The sequence below is a fragment of the Electrophorus electricus genome, chromosome 4, assembly GCF_013358815.1.
Source record: "Electrophorus electricus isolate fEleEle1 chromosome 4, fEleEle1.pri, whole genome shotgun sequence".
Classification (NCBI taxonomy): Eukaryota; Metazoa; Chordata; class Actinopteri; order Gymnotiformes; family Gymnotidae; genus Electrophorus; species Electrophorus electricus.
The window spans coordinates 16,432,697-16,460,618 of record NC_049538.1 but is presented as its reverse complement, the minus strand read 5'-3'; the positions used below and the strand labels follow the sequence as shown (position 1 = coordinate 16,460,618).

The following is a 27,922-nucleotide window of genomic DNA, read 5'->3' as shown; positions in this document are numbered from 1 at the left end:
CTATTGTACGTTGTATGATTTATTACTCTGGTTTCAACCCATGCATGTCCCTAATGACAATTCGAAGAATGTTGCCTGTTATATCTCTGTACAGACTCAGACTACTGCAGTTTATTGGTTATGTTTTGCCATTCTTTCCCAGAGTAAATCACTATCCAGCATCCTAATCCGCAAGCGTCCAACTTGCATTTACTTATTACGTAAACACACTATTCAAGTACAACAACAGAAAAAGGACAAGGTGTGGAAATGGGGGAAGGTCACAAAGACCTCCATGACAGTCTGATACCCTTCACAAGTGCTCTGCCACAATCATAGGGACCCTCCCAAGGTGACTGGAGCATGGGGCAGCTGTCTCTTCTGTAGCACAGGTTGATGAAACAGCTACATTCCTGATTGCCAAATGCTCTAACTGTATGAATTCAGATTCCCCCTTGTATCCAACCCATTTTTGTTCTGAACCGTTTCTACTGTTTTTCGCTCTTTGTTTAGCAGTGCAGTCTGGGGAGTTACCCTTCTCTGCCATGCTTTTGCAACTGGTTAACTTTCAGCAAAGTGTGTTGAGTCTGAGTCCATACAGTCTATGGGTACAGCTGTGTGGAGGACTGCATATGAGCAAATAAGTACATGTGCAGACTGCAGAGGGCTTGCATATGGGCAGGTTGAGGTAGGTAGACAGGCAGGTAAGCCATGAAATGAACGAACAGGGTTTTTTTTAACAGTCCAGCAGCTGCTACATTTTAAAGCTTTTCATTATTATAGACTTTGCTTAATTCATTGCTATCGGGATTTAGAGAGTATTTCAAAGAATTCTTCTACAACAGTTTACCCACTCGACCTTACCATGTCACTCAGTGACCTAGGTATACCCTTCTTTTCTCGTTTTGTCTTTTATGGCTGAGGGAGGAATAGGACACGCCCTATTAACCGCTCTGTCGTTTGCGCTCCGTCGGGCTTCTGTGCGATTCACACAAATCATGGGTAAGATCTAAACTGCGTTCGCATCCAATCGTTTTGGCAGTGACGCCGCAGTGGGCCGTCCATCTGCGCGCACTCATAAACGGATGTGGTAAGTGTTGACTGTAGCTACTGTACGTACACAACTTGGAACATGGCGGAAGAAGACGATACAAAAATTCGGATTTTACAAAGTCTACGAGGAAAGATATGTAAGTACAAAACATGGCTTTACTCTGAGAACAAAAGTTATTTGGAGAGATGACGACAAAAAGTGGTCGATATGGACAAGTGAGGGGACCACCAAATACAGACTCGGATTTGACGCGTATAGCGAGCAATCTACTCAGTTCCACTTGATGGACGCAAAGAACCAAACATCATTTGTAGTCGTGAGTTTAAATGAAAAGGTGTCTACCTATTTTTACACAAGCGCCAGTGCTGAGTAGTATTAAATGCGATATATACGACCGCACGTTTAGATAGTCAGTAGCCAAGTTAGCTAATCTAACCGCTAGCTAACAGAGAGAGAGAGAGCGCCAGGTTGAATCATGGGTTCTAGTCAGTTTTGAAGCTCACTGGCATAAGCGTTAGCTAACATCCAGTGTTAGTTAGGTTAACAAACGAGTTACCTAGAAATTCAATACACCGTGAGCTAGCTAGCTAAAGTGGTTTGCCTCCCACTGCAGCCTTCAGTTTGCCATTAAAACAATGGAGTTGGTGAGCTCAATTTTTAAATTCAGTTCCGTGGATCGGTCGCTCAGTGGGATTTGTTACGTTACGATCGCTTGGAAGTAGCCAGTGAGTCATACTCGGAATGAAGCTAGCTAGACCAATTTCATTTTAATCGCACCATAATGTTTTAGCTACCTAATGCGCTAGCTAACGCTAAATACTTTCCTCTTGAACCAGGGAGACCAGTGCATGTAATGACTGGCTGGCTAGCTAACTTAAGTCACTTAAATCGAATGTGATGGTTAACAAATTGGTCATCTTAATTAGCTAGCTACTTAAAATCGATTAATATTACTTCAATTACTTCAAACGTTATCATTCGCTTAGGTTACCTTGTTGTCCCTCTCAAAGAGGTGAGGGTTATTCCATTTGTCGATATTGCGTGATAGTTTTTCGTTGTTCTACCAACTTTAACAATGAAAAACGGATTTGTTAAGGGCTAAGCAACCATCGCTTCATAGTTATATAACGCTAACAATTTCTTTGACAGTGGACAAATCAGCGTTGGTTAACCTATGCTTCTTCAGATCGTTTCATAGCGTTAAGCATGTAGCTAGCCATAGCGAGCTTTTTTTGTTTGTTTAGGGATTACTGTGTGTTTGTGTGTACGTGCGCGGGCCTGCTTGTTTGTGTGTGTGTGTGTGTGGCTGGAGATGTTTCCATCAAAACATTCCTTTTATCTTGTCACCTGGATGAGGGTAGATCCTGTCATCCCTTACTGTAACTGTTGCTGCTGAATCTAAAGATGTGAGGTATTTACCGGGGGTGGGGGGGGGGTGGGAGGAGATTAAAACTAACAATAGGACTGGTTCTGTAAGTAGACACAGGACTGCAACACCTGGTGAGTAGCTCTCTGTTGTAGGTACTGTTAATTTCTTATTATTGTCTTACTTATTTATATTGTTTTGACAACCAGCATTGTACAGGTGGACCATTCTGAAAAACCCTTTCTGCCATTGAACAATGAAATTTCTATTGCAGTGTTTCACAGTAAATGTCCACACTGGAATGAGAATCTTATGTATATCTCTGCATGCTATATAGAACTGGCACTAGCCAGTGAATTGATACTGCAGTACTTGCAGTATGTGCATGTGTGCAGCACCAATTAACTGGTGTCCTTACTGTTATTTGAGCAGGTCAGTCTCATGTTTTTGGTGAATTGTTTCTGGCTTTTGGTGAGAACAAATGTTTGTTTTTTCCAAATTACATAAAATGTCCAGAGTTGTTTTCTCTTGGAAACTGTAAAGCAGTGTTGCAATATAATCTCCATGTGTTGTCATAATATAGTATGATACCTAGTTCATCTGTATACTACTGTACATATTTACACTACCCGTCACTGCTTCCTTGGTGCGAGCCAGTCGAGTCCTTGCTGTGGAGAGCAGTGCAGGGGGAACTTCATGCTTCAAAACAGTTTGTTTCATTTCAGTTTTTCACCCATTAGTGCATGAAAAACTGACTTCAGTGTGCTAATATTGGCAATACGTTTATCTCAGTGTGTTTGTTAAACAGTTATTTATATACTTCTGAACATGATGAGCCTTTGATTGTTATGTTCTGTAAATTTCATATTTCTCTTGGTCAGGAGTATACAACTTTTACGATAGCATTGAGGGTGCAGATATGGGGCATTAAGTCTGTTTTCAGTGCTGCTGGGCTCAGAAGCAGTGGCCTGCCACTGTAGGGAAACAGCAGATGTAGCACCTTGTGATGGACGGGTGTGTTTTGCTGATCATGCAAGTAAACCACTTCCTTTTTACTCTACGCAGACAAAATTGACTTGGCCCTCCTGGTTTGAAAGGAAAAGTTCGGGTTGATTGACTTGGTATTGTTTTTTCCAGTGAAATCCAACAGTTGTTTCTGGATAACATGGTGTATATAGTGTGACCCTTGATGCTGGATTCCTTATCCCCTACATGCTACATGATTTTTATAATGTCACAGACTACATCCGCTCATTCAATCTTCTTCCCTTTTTTAATAACTTGAATACTATCTCAGCTTCAAGTGGGCCATGGGGTGAGTGAATGAACACAAATGGAACACCCCATCTTGCATCACCGTGTCACCATTCAGCAGTAATGTTATTGGCTTTTCATACTTGCTCTTGCCACAAGTTGACTAGCTATCCTGCCTGTGAAATCTTGTATTTGTGAAAGCTGTCTTTCAGAATGAGGCAGATAGTTGAGTTTTTGTGCAATTGTTTGAGCAAGTGGTTTAACAATGATTTAAGTTGGCTTATTTGCTGGTCAGAACATTGAGTAGCATACTAACATCAGTAATGTCAATTATGCATGCAAGATATGGACAACAACCCGATGTGCCATAATGTTATTGGGTATTCTAATATTAATGTGAAATACAATAAATTATTACAATAGAGAATTGAAGTGCATATCTGAACAGTAGCAGAACCCTGAAAAGAATAGGTTATTGTACATATTCATGGAACTGATTGTATCTCTAGTATGGTGACATGGGAGAAATATATTCAGTGTATCTTAATGAGTATGTGATTGCATCAGTTGTTCATGATGCAGGGAAACCATCGTGTCACGCTTTCAAAGCTGTGATTACTGGATCGTTATTATACATGGGGTGGTTCATCATGAGAGGCAAATCTAAGCATGCTTTCAGGCTCTTTATACATATGAGCATTATGGCCATAAATATCAAATCCCATGTGAGCGTTACTGGGCCTTTCCTCATTTCAGTCACATGACCTTTTCTTGCAGTTGCTATGTGAACTTCTGAAACTCAGTGGAAGAGTGACAGAGGAATAAACAATAGCAAATCTTAATTCTGAAAGGACAAATGTTCTGTATTTTGCTTCATGTATAGTTCACTAGTAGTTGGGTACTAATATGTACTGATTCTCAACATGACACATACTGCTATATTTATCTTTAAATTATACAATTCATACTATACATTTTCAGCTGTTTGTGGCAAGAAGCAGTTTAAATTTAGAGGGCAGCAGGTAGCGTACTAATGCTTTAGATTTTATTTTTATTTTATGTAGCCCTGTTGATATCTAAACAAGTTTTCCATGTTCATTGTGTTTGGAACCAAAATATTGCCAAACTTTTATGATGACACACTTCTGGATAAGAGAGTCCAGAGAGAAGGTCAGATGTACTAGTTTCTTTCACATGTTCCCAAGCATTCTTTCACTTGTAACTCCAAAGGCAATGGTTAAATAAATGCTATGCCATTTAAAAATGGCAGTTGTATGTACTGGAAAACAAAACAATTTCCTCAGTATTGTCAGTGATTTAAAACTTTTGCAATGTTTGATTTTGTTTCACTCCATGGCTAAACCACTCTGCCTCACTATGGCTCTAATTATGTAATGTTTGCAGAGTGAAAGGTTCACTCTTTTTGTGTGTGGGTGGAGCTGTTATTCACAACTTTCGGCATGTTGTTGTGGGCATTTACAATGTGTTTATCATGACAACTTGCATCACAATTAATCATTCAGCCCTAATGACAATTTGAAATGCCCCATCCCTTTTCTTGATCACATTATTAACAAATCTGGAATGAGATTTAGTAGTGTACCAAATATGAACTAAAAAAACTAAAGTTTAACAGAGATCAGACAAATCTTTAGATATTCTGTCACATAAATACAAAAAATCTTCTCGGTAATCAAGTTCTCATAAGTTGAGCTAAAATTGCTGATGAGCATATTCACTGCTAAACCCACAAATTGTCTGATATCGGCAGCATTTTGTGATAATTGAAATGTTGGAAACCAACATTTGATTATTCCTCTTGCGGTGTATGCAAATGAATCACAACAGCAAATGCTGCTGAAGAAAATATGGGAAGTTTCCCACATTCCCCCAGGCCAGGATTTCAGGACGAATGAAAGAAGCATCAGCAGGACCATGCATTAGCTCTAATTGTACACATTCAAAAAGGTTGTTTGGCGGTGCTTTTGAAATTCTTAATGTAACATTTTAAATTAAACATGATTTCATGCATCACTTATTAATTATTTAATAAATACATGCCAACATGTTGAAATGGGCCTAATTCTGTAGCTCCTCCCCTCAATGGCATTGTGGAGTAGTTTGTTCACTGTATTCTGGAAATGCAGTAGAGGAATCTATGGAGTATAGGGTTAGGCCCACCCTAGGGTGCCCTTTTCTCTGGTATCTATTTGTGGTTCTCACCTAAACTGGCACATTTACATGCATAAACAATAAATTCAAGCTCATAGACCAGACATCACTCACAATCTAAGAGGAAATGCCTTCATAGTATAATGTGTAGGAGAGGTGTGACAATTGTGGTGAGCAAATCAATTTCTTGAACAACTGTACCAATGGGGGAATGTGAATGCGTGCTAAGCACAGTCCCTCCCCTTGTGTAGCTCTGTAGGCTGCCCCTTGGCTCTTATGCCAGTGCTGGACTGTTACAATCCCAGTCTAGGCAGTGTGGTCATAACAGCAACAGTGAGTAACTTGTATACTTGAGCCAGGTAGAGTATTCAATAAAACAACCCAAAGCATAAGGTATATGGCTAAAAAGTGATGTATTGTACTTTCAGAAGAGTACATACTGGTAAATCGTGAGGAATGGTTACAATGCCAAAATAACAAACAAAACCCACACAACAACATAAATCTCAGACCTATCTACCATCAAACAAAAAAATATACAATCCTACTCTCTCTAACCAGAAAAAAAGACACAAGCCTCAATCCCAAACAAACAGGCAGAACACCCTAAAACCAGTACTATTTACAAGTATTCACAGGTCTTCACATGGGGCCCACACAAACAATCAGCAAGATAGGATGAACAGGGAGGACACAAACAAGGTTAACTCAGGCTAAGAACAGGGATAACAAACAAAACAATCTAAGGGCTACTAAGCTAACTGGGGGTTACAGGGTAACGGTGACGAGTCCAAAGAAGCTAAACAAGAACAAGTACAAAGAGTAAGCGCTAATAACAACAAACCATAAGAAGCCACCTTCAGTCTTCCAACTTTGTCCATATATAGGCCATCTTGATTGGTAGGGAGGAGCCAGTATGGAGATAGCAGTTGTACTTAAGAACCGAACTGGAAAATATCAGTCATCAGGAAGGGAGTGCAGCATTCTTAGCAGCCAGGGGAGTGTCTGTTGGGAGACAAACAAACTAGTCTACAACATATCACGCATCTTAATCCCTGGATAAGGCATCAGACATCACATTTTCCAAACCTTTTTTGTGCACAATATCTAGATGAATTCCCTGAACAATCATTGATGAGGTGTTGGTTTGAATTAGACATTTTGGCTAAGCACAAGAGGGTTATGATCTGTTAAGACAGTAACCAGATTTGAAGAACTATCCAGATATGCTTCGAAGTGTTGTAGAGCTAGAAAAAGAGCAAGTGCTTATTTCTCAGTTGTACTGTAATTCAATTGGTGTTTGACAGATGTTCTAAAGTAACTGACAGGGTGGTTCATTCCGGCAGAATTGGCATGTAACAACACAGCACCTTCCCCAGTGCCACTAGCGTCCACTTCTAACTTAAAAGGTTTCATGAAGTTGGGAATACTGGGGAGCGACAAAGAAGGGATTTCAGTGAATCAGAGGCATTCTGACAACTGAGTCCATTCAAAGACAGTCAATTTACACAATTTAGTCAAAGGCAAAACATCGGAAAAGTTCTTACAAAAACATCAGTAGTAACTGGTCATCCCTAAAAAATCACTGCAAATCCCTTTTTCTACAGGGGATAGGAAAGGTAGTAATAGCCTGCGCATACCTGACAATTTTGGCGAGATAATTGACGGTGCCTTTGCCTAATTCACATTTTTCTAAACGTAATGCTAATGAGGTGTCTCGCAATACAGCCAACACTGCATTTAAGGTCTCCAAGTGCTGTTTCCAAGTATCAGAATAAATCAATAGGTCATCGAGGTAGGCTTCACAGTATGGTATTCCTTTAAATATGATGTTCATAAGCCTTTGAAAAGTAGCAGGTGCGTCCTGTAAGCCAAAAGGCATAATGTAGTATTGCATGACACTGTCAAGTGTAGCAAAAGCAGAAATCTCCGAAGCTCTAGCCGAAAGAGGATCTTGCCAATTCCCTTTCAACAAGTCTAATTTACTAACAAATTTGGCCAGTCCTACGCTATCAACACGGTCTCCCATACGAGGAAGAGGAAGCGAATCTGACACAGTTACAGAAATAATATCTGTAATCTGTACATAAATGTTAAATACCATTGGGCTTCTGCACTAATGCATGGAGAACACCATGCGCTTATTACTGGGCTTGGTGAGGTGATTTTCTAACAAGTAATCAGTTTCTTTGCTCAATATCAAACACTTCTACTTACGTGATCAGGATGCTGTCTCGGGGTGATCTTTCACATCAATGTCATGTTCCAAAACAGAAGTACCAGTGGGCACATTGACAGAGAGTGAGGGATATTGATCAATTAGATCATGACATTTCGATTGGGCTGCTAATGGTAAATGAGAGAGTTTTGTGGACAGTAATTTAAGTGCTTCCAAGTTTTGTAGTCTAGCGGAAGGAACACTATTCCTACCCAAACTAGTTGGTCGTGGACAATTTTTTCTGTGCGATATGAGGGCCATAAAAGCGTGTACAATGAGTGGATCCAGACAAGGGCAAAAGCACTGAGACCTGATTTCCAGGTTTGATTGAGTGAGCAACTGCCTTGCAGTCATATGTTGTTGTTTTTTAATAAGTACTCCGTGACTTAGAATCAGAATTCAGAAAGGAGTCATCGCCTGAAATGTCTGCTAAATTTAACCTCTGCAAAGGCATATGGGAGAAGGTGACACCACACAATAACAGTACCCAGTGGCTAGTAAACCTGAGAACAGCTCACAGCAACCTCCCTGGACATTAACCACCATGCTAGCAGATGTCCAAGAAAGAGTCTCCAAGCATGAAGCGCTGGACAGCTCCAGGTTCTGACATGGGCAATGCCTACTGGTTGAAGATGCTAACTGCACTCCTTGAGCACCTGGCAGTTCACATGATCCAGCTGCTAATGGATGGAACACATTGTGAATGGTTAACTGAAGGGCCCCCAGAAAAGGACAGTTCCATCTAACTACTGGCTGATAACCTGCCTCTACAAAACATAGCTGCAATTATGCCTAACAGGAGGTTCTAAGGTGAGTAGGGCCCAGAAAGGCATTGGCCAGAACATCAGAAGAGCCAAACCCCAGCTATTGGTGAATTGGAACAGTCAATCGAGACTAAGTCCAGACAGATGATTGCAATTGACTGCCTTGACTGACTGCAAGAAAGCCCATGATTCAGTGATTGAAATCTTTTGACAAACAATGCCAGCGCGAGGTGTGTAGGAAGGTGGTCAAGCATGAATAGGAAGCAAAGGAAGTCCGCAGCTTCATTCCCTTATGGGTTGATTTTGACACCTCTGTACCTGCAATGTTCTGCAAAGTTTGTATTCTAACAAGGCAGATAAAAGTGGCTTTTTTGTAAGGCCTACCAATTTTATAAATTGCTTGACATCCCTTGGTCAGTATGTATTGCAGCGGAAAAATTCACTAGCACATCAGGACCACTGTATAAAGACGGATGAACAGTAAAGCCGATTCCAAGTTGACCAAGTTACTCACAGCATGTCTCGGGGTTAAAAGAGAAATATGTTTATGAAACCTTTTGTTTATTTATAGCAAAAATAAAGGGAAAGTATTGAGAGAATATACACTTATTTTAAGAATAAATGACCATAACTAAAATATTAGCTTATATATGCTTTTTAAAAATATTTGAGCAACACTTTAAAATACAAAAATTTGCTTGGGACATGTGACTGGGCAAGTTGGAAAAAAGTTAACGTTGAACCCTGCAAGATGGGGTTAAGCAAGGTTGCAAGCACAAAGTAATGATTTGTACCTGGTCCAGGTATAGCCAACAGCTTCTGTGCTGTTGTCTTGTTAAATTTCTTGTGCGGTTTGTCTTGTGCGGTTTGCATGTGCATGACACTATTTGTGCATGTTGTTCATAAGTGTTAACAGTGAGGTCGTTAAGTGGTCTGGAGAGTGAAGACTTCGTATATTAACCTATAAAACTACATGCTGTATGATGCCATTTCACCACTGTGGTGATGTGATGTGTTGTGTTCAAATCCAAATCCACATTCCGTATTCAGGCTGTACCACCAGTGTTAGCTGGTTGTTGGGTTAGCTGAGCTATGTGTTCGATGGGTAGAGCCTTTGTTGGTCCAGCGCATTCTTACTCTTTGGCTTGTAGGAAGCAATGTTGCCATTTCAGTGATGCAATCAACCAGAATGTGGCATCTGCTTGAATGCAAAGAATTTTGGTGCTGACTATGCAAGAAAGCATTTCCTCACCTGGTATGTGTTTTTGTGTGTGTCTGAGCATTTCTGTGCTAGTGTGTGTGTTAGGCCTGTCATGATTATGACATAATCATGGTCAGCGCAAATGAGTGCAACCAGGCAATGATTTGTTCTGTTTGGTGTTATTTTTCAAACAGAATACGAGTGCTTGTAATTAAGGTTCTCATCATATTTGCTCTGTTTTTACAATAAAATGCAATTTTCCCTGACCCCCAAATGTAACAATGTAGTTCAGTTTTTCGTGTCTGACATCTGCTTTAATTATGAACTAGAGCTTCAAGGCTAATTAAGATAGCTACCCAGTAATGAAAGCTTATGTACATTGATTTAATATCATTCAAACTGCAAGCCACAATTATATAAATGTTTTTATGACACTGTCTCAAACCGTGTCAAGTTAGTAAGTAATCACAAACACCTTGCTTCTATGGTTTCTGACCTGGTATGTGTATAAACATTAACAAAATTGGCAACCAAATCCAGGCTTCGGTTGATTGCTAATGCTGAACTCTGCCTTGAAAATAATCCACTTAAAACATGTTTTATTTGTTAGGTAATCCTACACATTTGTTTATAGGCTGTTAAAATAAACATGAAGCCTTGCAGCAAAACATGTGACACAACTTTGACATAATTTGCCAACAACACAATCATTTTAATGAGTAGCTATTTTAGCAGTAGTACATTTATTTTGATGATGCAGTTTAATTTGCAGTTATTATAAGCATGCAAATTTAATTTATATCTTCCCCCCCCCCCCAGTTCACTGTTCATTAAGTTTGTTCTTAATCCTGAGGGTTGTATGTATATTATTAGAATATTTATAGGCCTACATACATACTATAAATAGTGAAATGGTAGTAGAACAAAAAACAATTAAACCTTTAATCACAATTATTTTTTTTTTTTTGCATAACAATCATTGGGTAAACTTTCTTGATCATGCCTAGTGTGTATGTTTTGGGAGATCTGCGTAGCTTGTTTGTTCAAGCCTCATGTTTTTGGTTTGGGTGCACTTCCGTTGCTATGTATACAGTGGTATATACTTGTTTCCTTACAGATCGCACCTGCGTGTGTGAGAGACCAAGCAGATGGGGGTGGGGGGGTGGGGGTTTGGTTGCAGTCATAGACTCCCCAAAGGTTTCCTGCTGGGAATTCCTGCTTCCTCTCTGTCTGTATGTGGAGGAGAAAAGACCCTAGAGGGGAAAGGACTTTACCTAGCACTCCACACTCAGGCATATACTACTGTAAAAGTGTGTGTGTGTGTGTGTGTGTGTGTGTGTGTGTGTGCAGAATAATATAGAATAAAGAACCATATGCTGTTGTGTTTGTGTGTGCATGCAGGGTGAGGTGCCAAATGTAATTCTGAAATTAGTATTACAGAAGTACTTCTCAAAAGTCTCAAAGTGTCATTGTGTCACATAAAGCTGTTTCATGCTAAGCAGCATCTCACCATGCTTTGTGCAAAATATCTGAAAAGACGTACAGATTCGGTAGCTAATACCAGGCTGACCAACAACAGAAATGTGAGACATACAAAAACAATGTTAAAGTGAGGTGATATTGTCTCCTCTTTCAACCATTGACTGCTGGGAGGATATAAAGAACAGCCACAAATTATTTTTTAATGTATTTGTGTTTTCTTGAATCATTAGCAAGCAACAGTGAGGCTATGAACATGTTACCAGAATCCAATATCTTCACAGCAGTAAGGACGAGCAGGTTCTAGTGAAAAGGGTAGCCTCTCCAGTATTTTTGCACAACGTTAGCTGGCAGAGTAGCTTTTTCAGATTAAATTACTACAGATGTGTTGAATTGTGCCAAAGCGATTTCTTGTCATGTTTACGGGCATAGATGTCGAAATTGACATTTTATATCTATAAAGTAGTTAGTATAGTATAGACTGGAGGAAGGTTTGTTGTGTACAGTTGTATTTCTAACAGACAAATTAATGTTTGTTAGGCAATCTGCTGTTAGGGAATCACCTTTTGTATACTGGGGAAGTAATAAACTACTCTGGGTTCTGTGTTCTACTACTGGATTCAAAAACAGTTTCTGCTTTCATGCAAATGATGAGGCCCACTGTAAAAGTGAGGTAACATGGCAAAGTGTATATTTTTTTCAACTTAACTGTTTTGTGTGTACCGTTCATATATCTTCGTCACTTGGAGGTGCTCTATCTGGTCTACCAGGGAACTGGTTCTTTGGTCCAGTGGTCAGAGCTCACATTTACCTTCTGTCAGTCCCAGATTTGACTCCTGGGTAGGGTGGCTTCTTTCAGCCTTTGAGATTAACAATCAGTTAGCATGGCTACATCAACTTTAAGACAAAAAAAAACTTGAAAAATATCATGGATTCCTTTTTAATTAACTTATTTAAAAAATTATTTCCCCAGAATTTAATATGGTACCCAATTTAGTGTATTTTAGTTTTGAAATGTATTATTGTATGTTAATTAAGAAATGCTAATCTAAAAAAGTCAATTAGTTCATTTTAAGAGACCTGCCTTATATTTTTTTATATTTAATATTCCCCTTAATAAAGCAAAAGTACTTCTTATCTGATTACTCGATTAATTGGTGGAGTAATCATAGAATTGTTGATAATTTGATTGCTGCAAACTAATTTCACATTTTTCAAATGCAAAAATCTCTTGTCTTGTGGTTGTTTTTTTATTAATTAATTTATTTGTTTATGTATTGCTGGTATTTGATTACTATGTAAATAGTTCCCTTGGTCTCTGTTATGCATTTCGCAGTGTATTTTAATACTAAAATTATTGAAGATGTTGTTGATCTATTTGAACTAGATTTAAAGAATTGTAATGAATATATAATTAATTAATATAAAGTAATTAATATAATCATTGCTAGATCAGCAGCTTTAACACCTGGTGTGCATACAAAGATTTTGTAGCGACTGAAAACTCTTAAGTTCCTTTATTAGTACCAGTACGCATGTTTAATAAATGAGGCTGGTGTATGTTGCCTTGTCTGTGAGGGTGTTGCAGTACAAGTGTGGTCATAAGCAGGATTTATTGTGTCTGTAGATCTTGTAGCTGTGAAGGTTCTCTGTTTTTAGAGTTTGGAAAATAAGCCATGTGTCATTCGTTCTTACACATGTGAGTAGGTGTATGTCTCAAATGTAAGACACAATGCATGTGGGAAGAAAGTCATACATCAGCTACCCACTCTCACACATGTGCATGTACCCCATGACTGATAAAGGGAAGGAGACAGACTAAGTAGTACATTGTGCTCTCCATGCCTGTGCCGTGACAAACTCTGTTGAAGTTCTCTGTTGAAGTTCTCTGTTGAGGCATCTGTATGTGGACTCATGCTGTCCTGTGCTGCTGGTGGTCTGTTTCCAGGTGAAGGGAAGAATCTGGGTGCAGGCTCTGGGTCAAATCGCCTACGAGATGTTGGCACCTTCTGCACCATCAGTCTGGACCAGGAGGAGGTGTTCCGCACTAAAGTATATGAAAAGAGTCTGAGGTGAGAAATGCACACGTGGATGTGAATGGATGTCACCATTTGCTGGATAACAGAATTATTGGTGTCCGTTTTCCTTAAAGCAGCTGCTTCCTCCATCAAAGGCTTTCCTTTTTTTTTTTAGTATTTCACAACTATGTGTTTTTCTCTATGTTCAAAGTCCTCCACTGGCTGTGGCTAAGGAAGTATGTCCACCCACGCGTTCCTCTGCTTCTCTCCCTGTCTCTGTCTTTTACACGATCTCATGCAAACTTGTTTTCACTTTTGTGCTCTGTCAGTCAGTCTTGGCTTTCTTCTTTTTCTCCTTTTCCTTAACTCTCTGGGATGTTTGTGTGTTCAGGTTGTTTTGTTTTAAGGTCAAGTGGTTTTACTTGTGACACAGGATTTCCAGCAGTGAGGGTATTCTGTATGTTCATGTGCATAAAATTCCATGGGTCATAAGTTAAATCAATTTTGTGTGTGTGTTTGTTTTACATAGTAACTGTGCTTCATGCCAAGTGCTGCTGATAATTGATGAAAATTATCCAAACGGATCGTAATTGCCTAAAGACCATCATCCTGATAATTAAATATGATAAAAGGATTATTTATCTAGTAATTGTTGGACTTCGACACCTTTTGGAAACCCTATATGCAGATACCTGTGCCTGAGTTATATTCATATACGTGTTGTTCTTTAGCTTAAGGTAAATGCTAAAGCTAAATGGCCAATGACTCTGATTTTGGAAAACGCTTCAGGGAAGACGCAATACTGAAGTCAGTTGTTGTAATAACTACTAAGCCTCTTAGACTAAGTGGAAAATTTACCTCTACTTTTGCATTTTATTTTGCATTTCTAAAATTGGAAAGTTGGTAAATGGCATCATATTTCTGTCTTCAAATATTCAAGCAACACAAAATGCTAAAGTGCATGTTTGAAATGTATCTTTTTGATTGGTTGTAAAGAACTTAGGCTAGTCTTGCACCAAAGAAAGCATCTTTATGAACTGAAAGGGACACAAGTACTTTTTATTTATTTATTTTTAATTCTCATTTTGAGCTGATTGACATCTACACCATTGGGTCACTCAGGCCAGTCTTTCGGAGAAAAGAATTGAGAAGAGAAGATATACTTGTGCTCCTTTTAATATGTAAAGGTTCTTAAAATCTTGTTCTTTCAGAAAAAATAGAAAAAAGTTTACAAGTTCACAAATCATGTCTTAAGTATTTGTATTTGAGTCCATCAGCCTAAATAGGAAGTTAAAAAGATTTAAACATGTCTCAAACATGCATTTTCATGTTTTGGTTTAACCTGCTGCAGGAATATTTAAGCACAGAAATATAGTGCCATTTTTCAACCCTTCAGTTTGAGAAAACAAAATTAGTGAAGTGGTATACAGTCCTAATTCCTTTTGTATGATTTAAAGCTCTTTTGGTGTTTATACTTCAGTCAAAAACACTTGTTTTGTTGTTTTGTTCTGTAGATTTTGATAGATTTTGTCCTAGAGTGGTTGGAGTTACCAGGGAAAAACTTGCTGCTGCCTTTTTCTGTGTGTCCTGCATGTGCCTAATACTAGAACTGGTCAGAACCCCTAATAGAGTATTAGAAACCTATTAAAACCCCAAATTGCTGTAAAATGGGTCATAATATTTTTAGTATTAGTATTCTGCCCCATGATGGTATATGGATTTTAATGTAATGTGTGATGGAAAGTTGCAGTTACATAAACTGGATGCTCTGTGCCTCCATTTGCTGTATCTGTATTTGAAAAGGCACCGATAGGTGCTTACTCACTGGATTGTTTTTCTCTTTTGTGTTTCAGTCCATTCTATGCAGAAGACTTCTACTTTGAAATTCCTCGGCCATTCCAGTATCTGTCTTTTTATGTGTATGCCAAGAGTGTGTTCCAAAGGGATTTGCCAGTAGGTCAGTTACCTTCTCTCTCTCCAAGTGTATTCACATATCAGACATATTAAGACACAATGGACTTAATTCGTTATGAATGTAGTAATGTATACACTGTGTGTGTGTGTGTGTGTGTGTGTGTGTGTGTGTGTGTGTGTAGGGAAGGTGGCCATCAGGAAGGAAGACTTGTGTAAGTACAGTGGAAAGGAGCACTGGTTTATTCTACAGCCTGTGGATCCTAACTCTGAGGTACAGGTGAGTTTAGCAGGCAGTGGTCTCTCATGGTATTAGAACTGGATTTGGTGATCAATCCACCAAATTGATTGGGGTCATTAATGGCTCTTTTGCCTAATCACATCAAGCTTCCCTGCACTAGACTGGGTCACCTGTGGCTTAATGTGAGTAACACAGTATTATTCTAATCAAACTCATCAACATGAAAGTGGATCTCATTAGATCTCTGCCTTAAACCCACATAACATGGCACACCTTCTTAGTCATATTGCTTCATTAATGCAAGGTTCTGCTTCACTTGATTGATTTATTCCTTTTTAAAATTTTATTTCCAGACTCTTAAGAGATGCATTTACTAGTCTAGTCTAATTCCCTAAGGGTCCCCAGGGCAAGGCAACCATTGCTTTATGTACTGCTCTATAGTTCTTGCTCACCAAATTTATCAGCTCATTTGCAGAGCCTTTGAAGAACTCATTCAGGTGTATTAAAGCAGGAAGAGATGAAACCTTTCCAGTAAGTCATCAGATGGTAGTACATGTCAAGCTGCTACTGATTAGGTGGTCTTGGAGTTGAAGCTTAACTGTTTAACATTTTTGAATTAGTGTGGCATAGCGTATGTTCTGTTGTCAGGAATAGCACTGATTCTACAGGAGAAAGAAGTGTTATATGACATAACATTTGCTGTCACCCACAATGTTTCAGCCTATAAGACAGGGCTGTGTGTATGTGTTCCCATATTTGTGAAAATTGTGTCTATGAACAATACACCATGCTTCCCGTGTGTGGTTTGTCACTGGTCATGGTTTGGCTAATCAGATCACATTACTGTTATGGATAATGCATAATTATTCAGTCATTTTGTGGTCCAAATAGAATGATGTTTGATTAGTCACTCTTTCTTGGTGGCTCAATGATAGTGGAGCAGATGTGAGCCCTGTTCCACATCCTGTTTTTGTGTATGGTATATGCACTGCTCTGTTTTGTACACACATTTCACCTTTCAGCAGAATTAAGGACTCATAGGATATAGTCTCATAAAGAGGGTGCACTCAAGGACACCTGTTCCCTGAAATGTTGAATTCAGACTTTCCCAGTGCACACATTAGATGTGTGCTAAACTATTCAAAAGTGATCAAATCAAATAGCTTTTATTGTCATATCACTACACAACATGCGAGTTGAGCACAAGGTCCATACCAATTAATGCACAGTACACAATATGCATAATGTACATAAATAAGGATGTGTGGTATAATACAATGTGCAAAGCTCTTTCACATTGTATCTCTTATTCCTGTATATTTCTTGTATGTGATGCGTATTGTGTTCTGGAGACCAGTAAGGCAGAATTAAAGACTTGACTTCCAAAACATATCCACATAAAGGTCCACAGAGGGCCTTTCTTATTTAATTATCTGTTTATTTGAATTGTATTTGGGCAGTTGATCCATTACATAAAAACTACTAGAGCCTCCCAGAACGTGTCAATCACCTGGCACTCGACTGTATGGAAAACACTGCCTACTGCACCGACTGAAAAACACTCCACAGACATGCTGCATTAGGGGACAAGGAGTTTGTCTCATGTAGCTGATGCAGTTTGCAGTTTCTATCACTCAAACATAAGTATTCACCTGATCTACTGTGATGCTTGTTTATAGGTTTAATGAGGGTTTTTTTGTTTTTTTAAACATTTTATATTCACATATGCTGAACGACACCCAGAAATGCAAACATGGTCACATAACTAGGCTGTAAAAGACATTGCAGATGCAGATAACTGTAGAAGAGTAAATGTAAATGTTTGTGTGTGGTGATAACATAACATACAGGCTTTAGGCAGTAAATTTTAACTGATTGAGCAGGTCATTTAGGTGCATTTCTGCTCTCAGGGGAAGGTTCATCTGGAGATGAAGCTTAACGAACTGATCACAGACAACGGTCCTGTGTCTCCTCGTCTACAGGTCAGGTGAGTGACCCGTGCGTGTTCATTTATGCAATCGTTAAGACAGGTAATGGGGTGCATATCATAAGCATTTGTAGTCCTGTTTGCACATTGTCTCTCAGTAGTATGTGTGCATATCAGATGCACTAGCAGTCTGTTTATTCCGCTCACTGAGTAGGCTGATGAAAGAGGAAGTGAAGCCATCATAGCAGGAAGTCTGTGCTACTGTCCTTCTGTTTCAGCGTCACTGTTAAAATTGCTCATTTTATTTTCTCCCTTGTGTTGGCTGGCACGTATTTGTTAACTTATTACTGGTTTATCACTGAGGTTGACTGCTACATATGTGACATGGCAGCCTGCTGTAGCAAAATTTCTACTTTCCCATCTGAATGTCTCACTTTCACTTTTCCTTTTCTTTTTATCCTTCTGCCATTCATTTATTCATTCGCTGGGGGATTAAGGCGTGGCTACAGTTTGCCTGCATCCTAACATTTTTGTACCTTTTTAATTATTTACAATGCTATTCAGAAATTGTAAGATTCAGTTTGTCATAATTAAATATTGCTTTTAATCAAACTTACTGGTTTGCTAACTAAGGTGTGTGTGTGTGTGTGTGTGTGTGTGTGTGTGTGTGTGTGTGTGTGTGTGTGTGTGGTGGTGGTTGTTTGGATTTTCTTTGTAGAATAATTGAGTGCCATGGCTTACCTTTAATAAGTGGGCAGAATTGCGACCCTTTTGCCACTGTAACACTCATGGGTCCTGCTAGGTAAGTACATGCGTACTGGAATGCACACATTTTCTCTCTCAATCTCCAATGCATATGTAGTCAGTGGCAGATTACTGAGGCTGTTCTAGACCAGAAAGTAACTGAATGCTCTCACCATCCCTCCTGCACTCCAACTGTGTGTTTACGCTTGTTACAAAAGAGAGGTGATGAAACTTTCCATAACAAAGACAATTACTACAAAGGAAAGCTATGAGCTGACGTATGCACAAATATGTTTATGGAAAGTGAGAAGGAAGTTTTTATGTAAAGTTTGCAGAAAGGTATGTAAACTTGTGTAAAGGAAGTGGTAAACAAAGCCACAGTAAAGTGTGAACTCACAACTAACAGATTGACTGTAGCACACAAACACTAGCTTATTTCAGTATTTTCTTCTGTTCATTCTGTTTTTGTTCACTTAGGTCTGATCAGAGGAAGACTAAAGTGAAGAAGAAAACCAGTGATCCTCAGTTTGAAGAAACATTTTTCTTTGAGGTAAATGGCTGTCATTTATGGACAGACGCATTTCCCTATTGCCCTCCGGAATTATTGGCACTCTTATTCACCCTGAACAAACCAGGATAATCGTCATTTAATTTCTGTCAAATGTTAATAAAAATGCCAAATGTACTCTTTGATCTGCTAGAATATAAGGCAAGTTTGCTTTAAAAATGGCCATGGCCATAGAACTTGGATCTATGATCCCATGTAGCCTAAAGTTCCCCAGAGGGCCCTGCACTATCAGACCGTTTTGGGGGGACACACACACGCTCGCTGTCAATGTCTGTGTATGTGAGTCTTCAGATGCCTGTGATTGGTCATCACAAATATATATTGACAGGAGAGGAACAGAACCACTGTGTCCTCTGGTTGTGCTCTCTGGCTGTGACATTATGGAAATTTGGCATTATGGATGGCTCCTTGTGAGAAGTCACAAAGCCCTTAGCCACTCTTCCTTCTGTTACACCAAATTCTCTTGTGGCATCTATAGGCAGCAATTTCTAGTTTTTTTGTCTTAGAAACATGAAACCCAGCTGTAAGAAAAGGTCATATGACATTTAAACATTTAACAAACTCCAGCTCACATTTATGATTTGATTGCCTTCCACATAGCCTGTTAGTATGTAGGTGACAAGTTCTTTAAGATTGCTAAATGTGAAGTTTTCCCTATATGAAATTATAGGGGTGCCAATAATTCTTTTTTTTTTTAAAAAGAAAAATACTTTTCTTCAAGCATTTTCTCTTTCATTGAATGTTACATTTCTTCCATATTTTAAGTTATTACCAGATAATACGTTTTCTGTTACAGTTCAATGAATCTATTATACACCACAAAGGAAGTAAATTTTGGAAAATATGGGGAGAGCCCAGCTTTCATTGGCCTAAAATCATTACTGAATGAAACTTTATGGTGTACAGGTATCCAGGTCAAGCAGCTATGGCAAAAAGTCACACTTCCAGGTTGAAGAGGAGGATATTGAGAAAATGGAGATCAAGTGGGTTTTTTGTCATATTTTTTAGTTTTTATCTTCTCTTGTTCACACATTTTGTCCCTCACCTTCTGTCACTTCTTTTCTTTAGACATTCTGAGTTTCTGAGATGTTTGCATGGTCTGGCATATGTTTAGCTGTTCTTTCCAAAATCATGTCAATCGTTGAAATCTTATAGAAAAGTAAATGAAGTAACTAAGACTGTAAATCAGTATCTAGGCTACATTGTGTATGTTTTTGGTGTTAACACGTCAGTCTGTGAGCTATGGGGTCCTGAGTGGGAAAGAGGCCAGATGGGACAGGGCTGTTTGGGGCTGATTGGGTAACTGTAAACTGTGGTGTTGGAGCTGTGATGAATGCCTCTCTCTCTCCAAACTGCCCCAAAGCTCTCTGCCAAAGCACACAGGTAAGAGTGGGCATGGCAATGACTTGACACAGGGAAATGTTGTGTGCATTTGGTTGTGGGTATGTTTGGTGGGGTGGGAGAGGGTAAATTAAGGTGTTTGGATGATGTTCTGTATCTTTGTTTGTGTGTGCTTTTAATTGTGTGCATGTGTGTAGTGTCCAGAGCCTCTCACTTCTCAGCATACTTTATCTGTGACCAGACATGACTAACCTAATAAATGTTTGGAGAGGTGTGCTTGTGTGTTTGTGTGTGGGGGTTTCTTACTAATAGTCAGTTAAAAACTGATGAGTGACATATATTTCTGGGTCCTGACAGAGATACCTTGGCCTGAAGGTTGCATGTGAGGATGTTTGGATTCTATATTTAGAATTTTTATAATGTATATGAAGATCAGTGAAGTTGAATACATTTATTGTGAATGTAACTTTGTTTATTATTTTTATATTTCAAAAATATTTAGAGGTTTCAATTTTAATTCTTTCTTTAAAAAAAAAAAAAAAGTACCACCACAAACTTAAACTTAAAACATCAAACAAGTTCTTCTATTCAACCAAATTCTATTTTGATAAATCAGTTTCAGAAGGAAAATGATGAATGAAGGTTAAAGGTAAAGTATTTGAATGGCTTCCCACCAAAGCAACATAAAAATCAAGTATGTAGTATCAGTAGTGGTCTAGTTGTATCATGAGCACATGCATAAAGCCAAAGATGTGCTTGTGATGTAGCTGCCATATATTGTGCCCAGGTCCTTGTAATAAATCCCTGTACTTCAAAAAACCTCTATTTGAACTAAATTAATTTGTTACTCAGCATGCTAAGCACCTCCACAAACCTCCCTTTTATCACACTCAAGTGCATCACACTCACTTGTGTAATAATTATCTCTCCAGTTTAGGACCAAAAGACCTATAAAAAATTCACAAAAATAATTCGCTATGAAGTTTGCATATTTCAGATTTGAGACTATTGAGCAACCATAAAAATTCTTATACACTCTTAACAACTAATTGCTTTTAAATGCTTAAGTTGATTGAGACAAGGGTAGTCTGGGTGTATGGTGGAATCAGTCAGCTAAAGAATGTCTGGCATAGTACACAGGCACCAGTTAAATACAAGTTAACGCATGGACTATATCTTGGCCCAGTCTTTACTGTAACCCGGCACCCCCCACAAATACAAAAAAATCTGTTTTTTTTTTTCTTTTTCGGATTGATACACAGTTCTCAGTTTGTTTCTCAAGTTTAGGGATGTAATGGTTACCGGTTATGATTCTGCAATATAAAGGTATAAAATACAATAATAATAATAATAATAACATTTTAAATGTTAAATGTTTTATTAACTAGGTACGATTTTTTAAAATGGTTGAAGTAAAGAGCCTGCTGCTGTAGTTTGAAGCAGTGTTCTCATGGTTTATAAGTGAAGGTAGGTGGAACATAATGACATTCTTTTCCATCGCAATATTCTGATTTCTGTCACTAGATAAGTTTAGCAAATAATTAGTTTAAATCATTTGTTTTAGGGCTTACTTTGTTTTCAATCTTTTCCTAAACTGCTGTAACAAACTGTCTACCTATCTCTACCTTTACCGACTACTAACATCTATATTTGGACTGCGAAACAACATAACTGCCATATTAGCTAGTTATGAAAATTACCCAAGTTGTTCCCAGCTTTAAACTGCATTATAAAAATACTTGTTCTATTTACTATCTATTTAACTGCCCATCTAGGCTTTTTGTTTAATGGATGCTCTGGTTGGCAGTTCAATTGGCAATTCAAGTGGAAATGTGATTGCCTGAAATCCAAGGTCTTTTGTGGTTCCCTGAAACCTTAACTGTTGTCTTCTTTTCCTTTGAAATTGCATTAAAATACATTTGATGTGGCTTAAACAAAGCTATGCTTCATGTTTTGAATTTTTGCCACTTATTAAAATGTGCTTTTTGGATTGCCTATAAAATTCATGCTTTAAAAATTAATTACATTCACAATAAGTACATTCATTTTGATCAAAATTTACACCCATACCATTTATTCAAATTAAAACTTTTTTTTACTTCCACTTTGTCTTTCATATGAAATTAATTAATTCAACTCATTTATTCTCTCTCTCTCTCTCTCTCTCTCTCTCTCTCTCTCTCTCTCTCTCTCTCTCTCTCTCTCTCTCTCTCTCTCTCTCTCTCAGGGTGGAGTTGTGGAATAATGGTAATTTGGCCCAGGATGTGTTCTTGGGGGAAACAAGAGTATCACTCAAGATCCTGAGAAACAATCTTGTACATAAAGCATGGTGAGAAAGTGGTGTCTGTATGTGAGCAACTACTTGCACAAGAAGCAATCATTCATTTATGTGTGTTTGTAAACTCAGCAGCTTATAGTAATGTGGAATGTGTTCTGGCAAGCAGTCGGAGTGAATTATGCTCATAAACCAATGAAAAGGGGTCATAAGCCAGTCAGCTTGCAGCTTTACTTATCTTGACAGTCACATGGATAAGCAGACATGGTTGATGTCACAGTGTGTATTTAAGAGTCATGGTTTGTTACTCTTAAAAATCTTGGTACTCTTACCCCTTTCCCTCGCCTGAAGAAAGACAAAAAACTACCAGCCTAGCTTACTGTGACATCTCCTAGAACAAACATCACCGAGAGGGTGAGTTATCACCAAAACAAAAAACAACAGATTTTAAAAGCAAAATGCAAATCCTCCTTACAAATAATCACATCATACAAGCTGCGTGTGCATTTCCATGGCATATGAAGACAATGGGCTAGTGTGCAAAAAGCAAGACTGCCACCCCCACAAAATTTCTTAAAAGCCTTAACGTCATGACACAGCCAAGATGCTATTACTGAGAGATTAGCAGCAAAACCATGGATATTGAATGGAACCAACCACCTGAACGATCAATATTGTTAATAAATAAGATGTTATTAGATTGATACTCTGAATATAAATGTTACGGTTTATTTGGGAAACTTCATGCATAATTTCCAGCTTTTCATTAAAAGGTTAGAAAACAGCTATGATAAATTCTCAACAATGTCCTCACTAGCAGTACTCACTTTATCACTAATCAACAATCTAGTTGCAAGCTGGCTATTTTTTGTTTATCTGTTTTTTGCTTGTGATTCATGTCTCCCACAGTGGGCAGAAGTCATGACATTAGAGACAAATCACACCCATTTAGAGACATGATTGGTCAATTTTACTGCCGTTTGAAAATATTCTTTCAATGTCTTACTATTGCTCAGCCCTCTGTAAATTTATAGCTGGGCTACCAATTACCAACATTCTTTCCAGCAAGTGAAAAGATGCCAGAATAGGGAGACAAAGGGGCTTCTTTCATTATTCCTTCACGTTCAAACACAAACAGAATATGCAGGTTTAAATTTATATTTGTTTAGATGTTAATTGTGAAATAAAAAATTGATAATATTATAACTGATGACTTTTAAAAATATTTTTAGAATATGTTGTTCCCTCTCTGAGGGTATAGCGGGCCCGGTTACATGATGGAGTTGGGAACCCAGAGATTTCTCTCCTGTGGCTTACTGAATGCAGATACTGTTAGCTGAGCTGCTTTGTGTATAGTAGTACTATTTTTGACAACTTGTAAGAAGAGTGAAGAGTCTCAGGAGTGTGTCATTTCGGTTTGCCCCTTCCATGTTCCTTGTGTCCTCAGGCTGCTTTGAGCACAAGGTCCTGCTGGTAGAGTTGTGTAAACAACGTGCGCGCGCGCGTGTACGTGAGTGTGCGCGCATGTGTTTGTATGCATGTTTGTTACTGGAATGAAGTGATGAGGGAACCTGTTGATGCTGATTTGAATGTTTTGAATAGAAGCAGTGAGTCTAGAGTGGGTGAACTTTTGCATGGAACATGTGAACATGTATGCACACCTTCAGTTTCCGTAAAGCAGATTTTTTTCCCATGTGGAATCTGCATTGGGTTACTTCAGCCAACCAAAACATGAAGTTGACATTCAATTATAAAGTTCAACATATAGAATTGTGTTCTGACCAACACACTATAGAAATACAACTGTTTTTGACCCAGCACTACTGATGTGGTGCTGTTATGAAAAACAGTCATGTGGGGTGGTCGTTCCCAACTGGTGCATTGTGCATTGATGAGTAGATGATGTGGAGGTGAGGTGAGATTATGGTGAGGGAATTGATTCTTGGCTTTATTTCAAGTGCAAGCAGATCCTGCTTTTTCAAACACAAACAGCCATAGGAAGTAATCATGTTTTAAGTAATTAAAGTATATCTATTGAAATCAACAATGAAAAGTTACATTTAAAATATTTGCAGTTTTACAGTGTACTGGCCAAAGGACTGCATTCAGTCAAATTTGAGGTCTGTGCCAAGGTTAATTAACACCAATGTTTATATTGTGCTGGAGGCTTGTATTTTGCAATATTGACCAGATGACTGTACATTATGCATAGCTAATTCTCAAAACATTTCTTTTGACATGCACAAAAAAAAGCAATCCAAATAAATAATTTTTGAGCAAACAAAATGGTTAACCTGAACACGCACCCCCGTTTTGGCATACTAAAACTAATCACTTGTTAGCATCAAATATTCTTAACATACAGTCTATCTATCCACATGAAATTTCTTAGAATTAGTATAACTACCTCAGTTCCAGTTTTCAGCAATCTAAATGCAACTGTTTGCCAGACATCCCACACTAAATGCATCATGTTTTTGCTTTTTATTTACACAGTGATCATACCTGTCCCTTTAAATTGCCTTTTAAGAAATGCTTCCGGTATAAGATAACTTCAGAATGTGTCATAGAAAATTCAATTACCATGACAAATTGATCTGCAAGTGTTTTCCAGGCTCAATTGGGGTGATTTGGCAGCTGTTTCCACAAATAGGACACTTGGACAAAAATCTAACATCAAACATTGTTGTGATGTTTTAGCAAAAAATAAATATTGCACACTCGCTGTATAGTGACTGGAGAGGTTTTTGCACTTTGGAGATGTGTAGGACACCTAAAGGAAAATATTGTCTAGCTCCTGAGTAATTTCAAGTATATACTCAAAATTGTTCACTTTATTTGACAAGACCCTGGTGAATCAAGTAATGTATACCATGACTAAAAATGAATCTCCTAAAAATGAAACCCCAAAAAGAAGTCACTTTTTAATTTCTTTGACATTTTCTTTTCTATTAGATGAGCTCAAATGGAACCTAAATGATGAAAATACCCGGATGTAAACGCATGTCTTGGAGTGTCTACTTCAGTTTAAATCCTGAATGATATTTATGCTATATGTACAATTTTAGATAACTATTGTTAGTGAACAAATACAAATTCAAAAATGAGCTTAAAGCTGTAGGTGCACTTGGGGGGTTAAAGTTGGAGGTGCACACAGAGGTTAACGGACAGGGAGGATGACCAAACGTTTCCTGATTGGTTAATACAACTGAACCTTGTTAAAATTTTTAGTTTCTGAATGCAGTCACTGAGACTTTTTTTGCCCCTCAGATGAACTCTTTCAGTGATGGCTATCAGGGCAAAGTTTAGCTGAAGTTTTTTTTAAAATTAGTCACTTCATCATCACATCAGCTTTAAATCGCACATTTTCATTTACTGTGAGGCTAGGTAGCTAGCAGTTATCAGTTAACAGCAAAGTATTTAGAGTTACGTATCCCTTCATTGATTAACAAATTATTGTTTGAATGCTATAAAATTTTGAATGCATATGGTTTATACTATAAGTATATACCCAGAGGCTTGAAGGTTTGGGGACCTGTTAGAATGTGCTATATTTCTGCTTAAATGACCTAAAATGTAATGAGAAGTAGATAAATAGAACCCAATACAACAAATGTCACAAACATTATATTTGGTCATTTATTTATTGAGGAAAATGATCCAATATCTGTGACTGCCAAAAATATGTGAACCTTTGTATTTAGTATTTGGTACGACCCCATACATTTCTGGTAATTGATAAGTCTTGCATATTGGCTTGGAGGACTTTTTGCCCATTCCTCCATACCAAACAGCTTCAACCCTGAGATGCTGGTGGTTTTCTTCACATGAAGTGGTCGCTTCAGATACTTCATGTACCACAGTATTCCTACTGGATTAAGGTCAGGATTTTGACTTGGCCATTCCAAAACATTAACTTTATTCTTCTTTAACCATTCTTTGGTAGATCAACTTGTTTTAGGTTTGTTTTCTTGTTGCATTGTTTTGAGAGTCTGTTCATGTACAGATGACATTTTCTTATAGAATTTGATATGGCAAGCCATCCTGGCCCAAATGCAGCAAATGGACTGAAAGCATGATATCACCGCAATATTTCACGGATAAGGTTCTTAAGATGGAATGCAGTGTTTTTTTGTTTTTTTTCCCCCCCCAGGCATAACATTGCTCATTTAAAACAAAAAGTTCTATTTGTCTCATCTGTCCACAAAACAATTTTTCCAAGAGCATTCTGGTGTTCTTTTTGGAAAGCAGTGGCTATCTCCTTGCAAACCTGCCATGCACACCATTGTTGTTCAGTGTTCTCTTGATGGTGGACTCATGAACTTTTAATACAAGCCAATATGAGAGGGCTTTAGTTGCTTAGAAGTTACCCTGGATTCCTTTGTGACTTTGTGAACTATTACATGCAATGCTGTTGGAGTGATCTTTTTTTGTTGACTAATCTTGGGGAGTGTAACGATGATATTGAATGTCCCCCATTTGTGCACAATATGTGTGACTGTATACTGGTAGAATCCAAGCTCTTTAGTTATAGTTTTATAAACTAGGTTGATGAGCATTAAAACCACTTCCACTTACGTGTTGTGAATGTGAGATTTTGATAGTTCCCTCTTGCACCCGATTGTCATCCCATTGATTGAAAACACCTGAATCTAATTTCATGTTCAAATGAACTGCTAATCTTAGAGCTTCACATACTTTTGCCACTCAGACATAAAATGTGTTATTTTCCTCAATAGATAAGTGACCATGTATATTTGTATATTTGTCTTATTTGTTTAATTGGGATCTCTTTATCAACTTTTATGACTGGAAATTTGATGATGATATTGCTGTATTATCAGTCACTTATGCATAAAAAAAAAATTCTAAAGGTCCACAAACCAAAAAGTACCACTGTAGTATTTTGGTTACAGCCAGTTTCTGCACTAAGTAGTAGTGTTTGTGTGTTGAAGTATGTCTGTTTCATTTGTCCATTGAACATATGGAAATTGTTTCAAAATGTTAGACTTAATTTTGTCAGTCATCGTCAATTTAAAAAATGAACATTGGCCACGGTTACCTATTAGAATATTCCATTGAGCTGTGTAGCAAGTCAGCTTCGTCTGAACTGTTACACATTTGGCTATGTTTATGTGCAGATATTTTTGCCAATCCAGTTGAATAAATTGAGACTGAGCTGTTTTATATGCACACACTACTCAACAATCTGATAAAAACATCCCCTTACATGCACACTACAAGTAAACAAGTAATCAGATCCAAAATCACACCCATGCATAGAATGCTGCTTGTTACCATGACAATGAGTAGCACATGAATCCAATCAGTGTGAGGTGAACAACAGTATGTTACCTGGTTATTAAGATGATGTATTTGTATTTTCAAGAGGTTAATTATTTTAAATTAT

General features: G+C 38.1%; 1 protein-coding gene across 2 annotated transcripts in view; it reads left to right on the top strand.

Annotated features, from left to right (window-relative positions):
* Window positions 1–990: 990 nt before the first annotated feature.
* rasa2 (RAS p21 protein activator 2) overlaps window positions 991–27,922 on the top strand; it is a 52,166-nt gene continuing 25,234 nt past the window's right edge. The window contains exons 1-9 of one of the 2 annotated variants that reach the window (XM_035524923.1): window positions 991–1,169; window positions 13,436–13,559; window positions 15,359–15,462; window positions 15,602–15,696; window positions 17,568–17,644; window positions 18,303–18,386; window positions 18,806–18,878; window positions 19,803–19,879; window positions 22,465–22,566. In XM_035524923.1, coding sequence (XP_035380816.1) covers window positions 1,112–1,169; window positions 13,436–13,559; window positions 15,359–15,462; window positions 15,602–15,696; window positions 17,568–17,644; window positions 18,303–18,386; window positions 18,806–18,878; window positions 19,803–19,879; window positions 22,465–22,566 — 794 coding nt within the window. In that variant the 5' untranslated portion in view covers window positions 991–1,111. The remainder of the gene's footprint in view (window positions 1,170–13,435; window positions 13,560–15,358; window positions 15,463–15,601; window positions 15,697–17,567; window positions 17,645–18,302; window positions 18,387–18,805; window positions 18,879–19,802; window positions 19,880–22,464; window positions 22,567–27,922) is intronic. The other variant, XM_035524922.1, reaches the window with a different exon arrangement.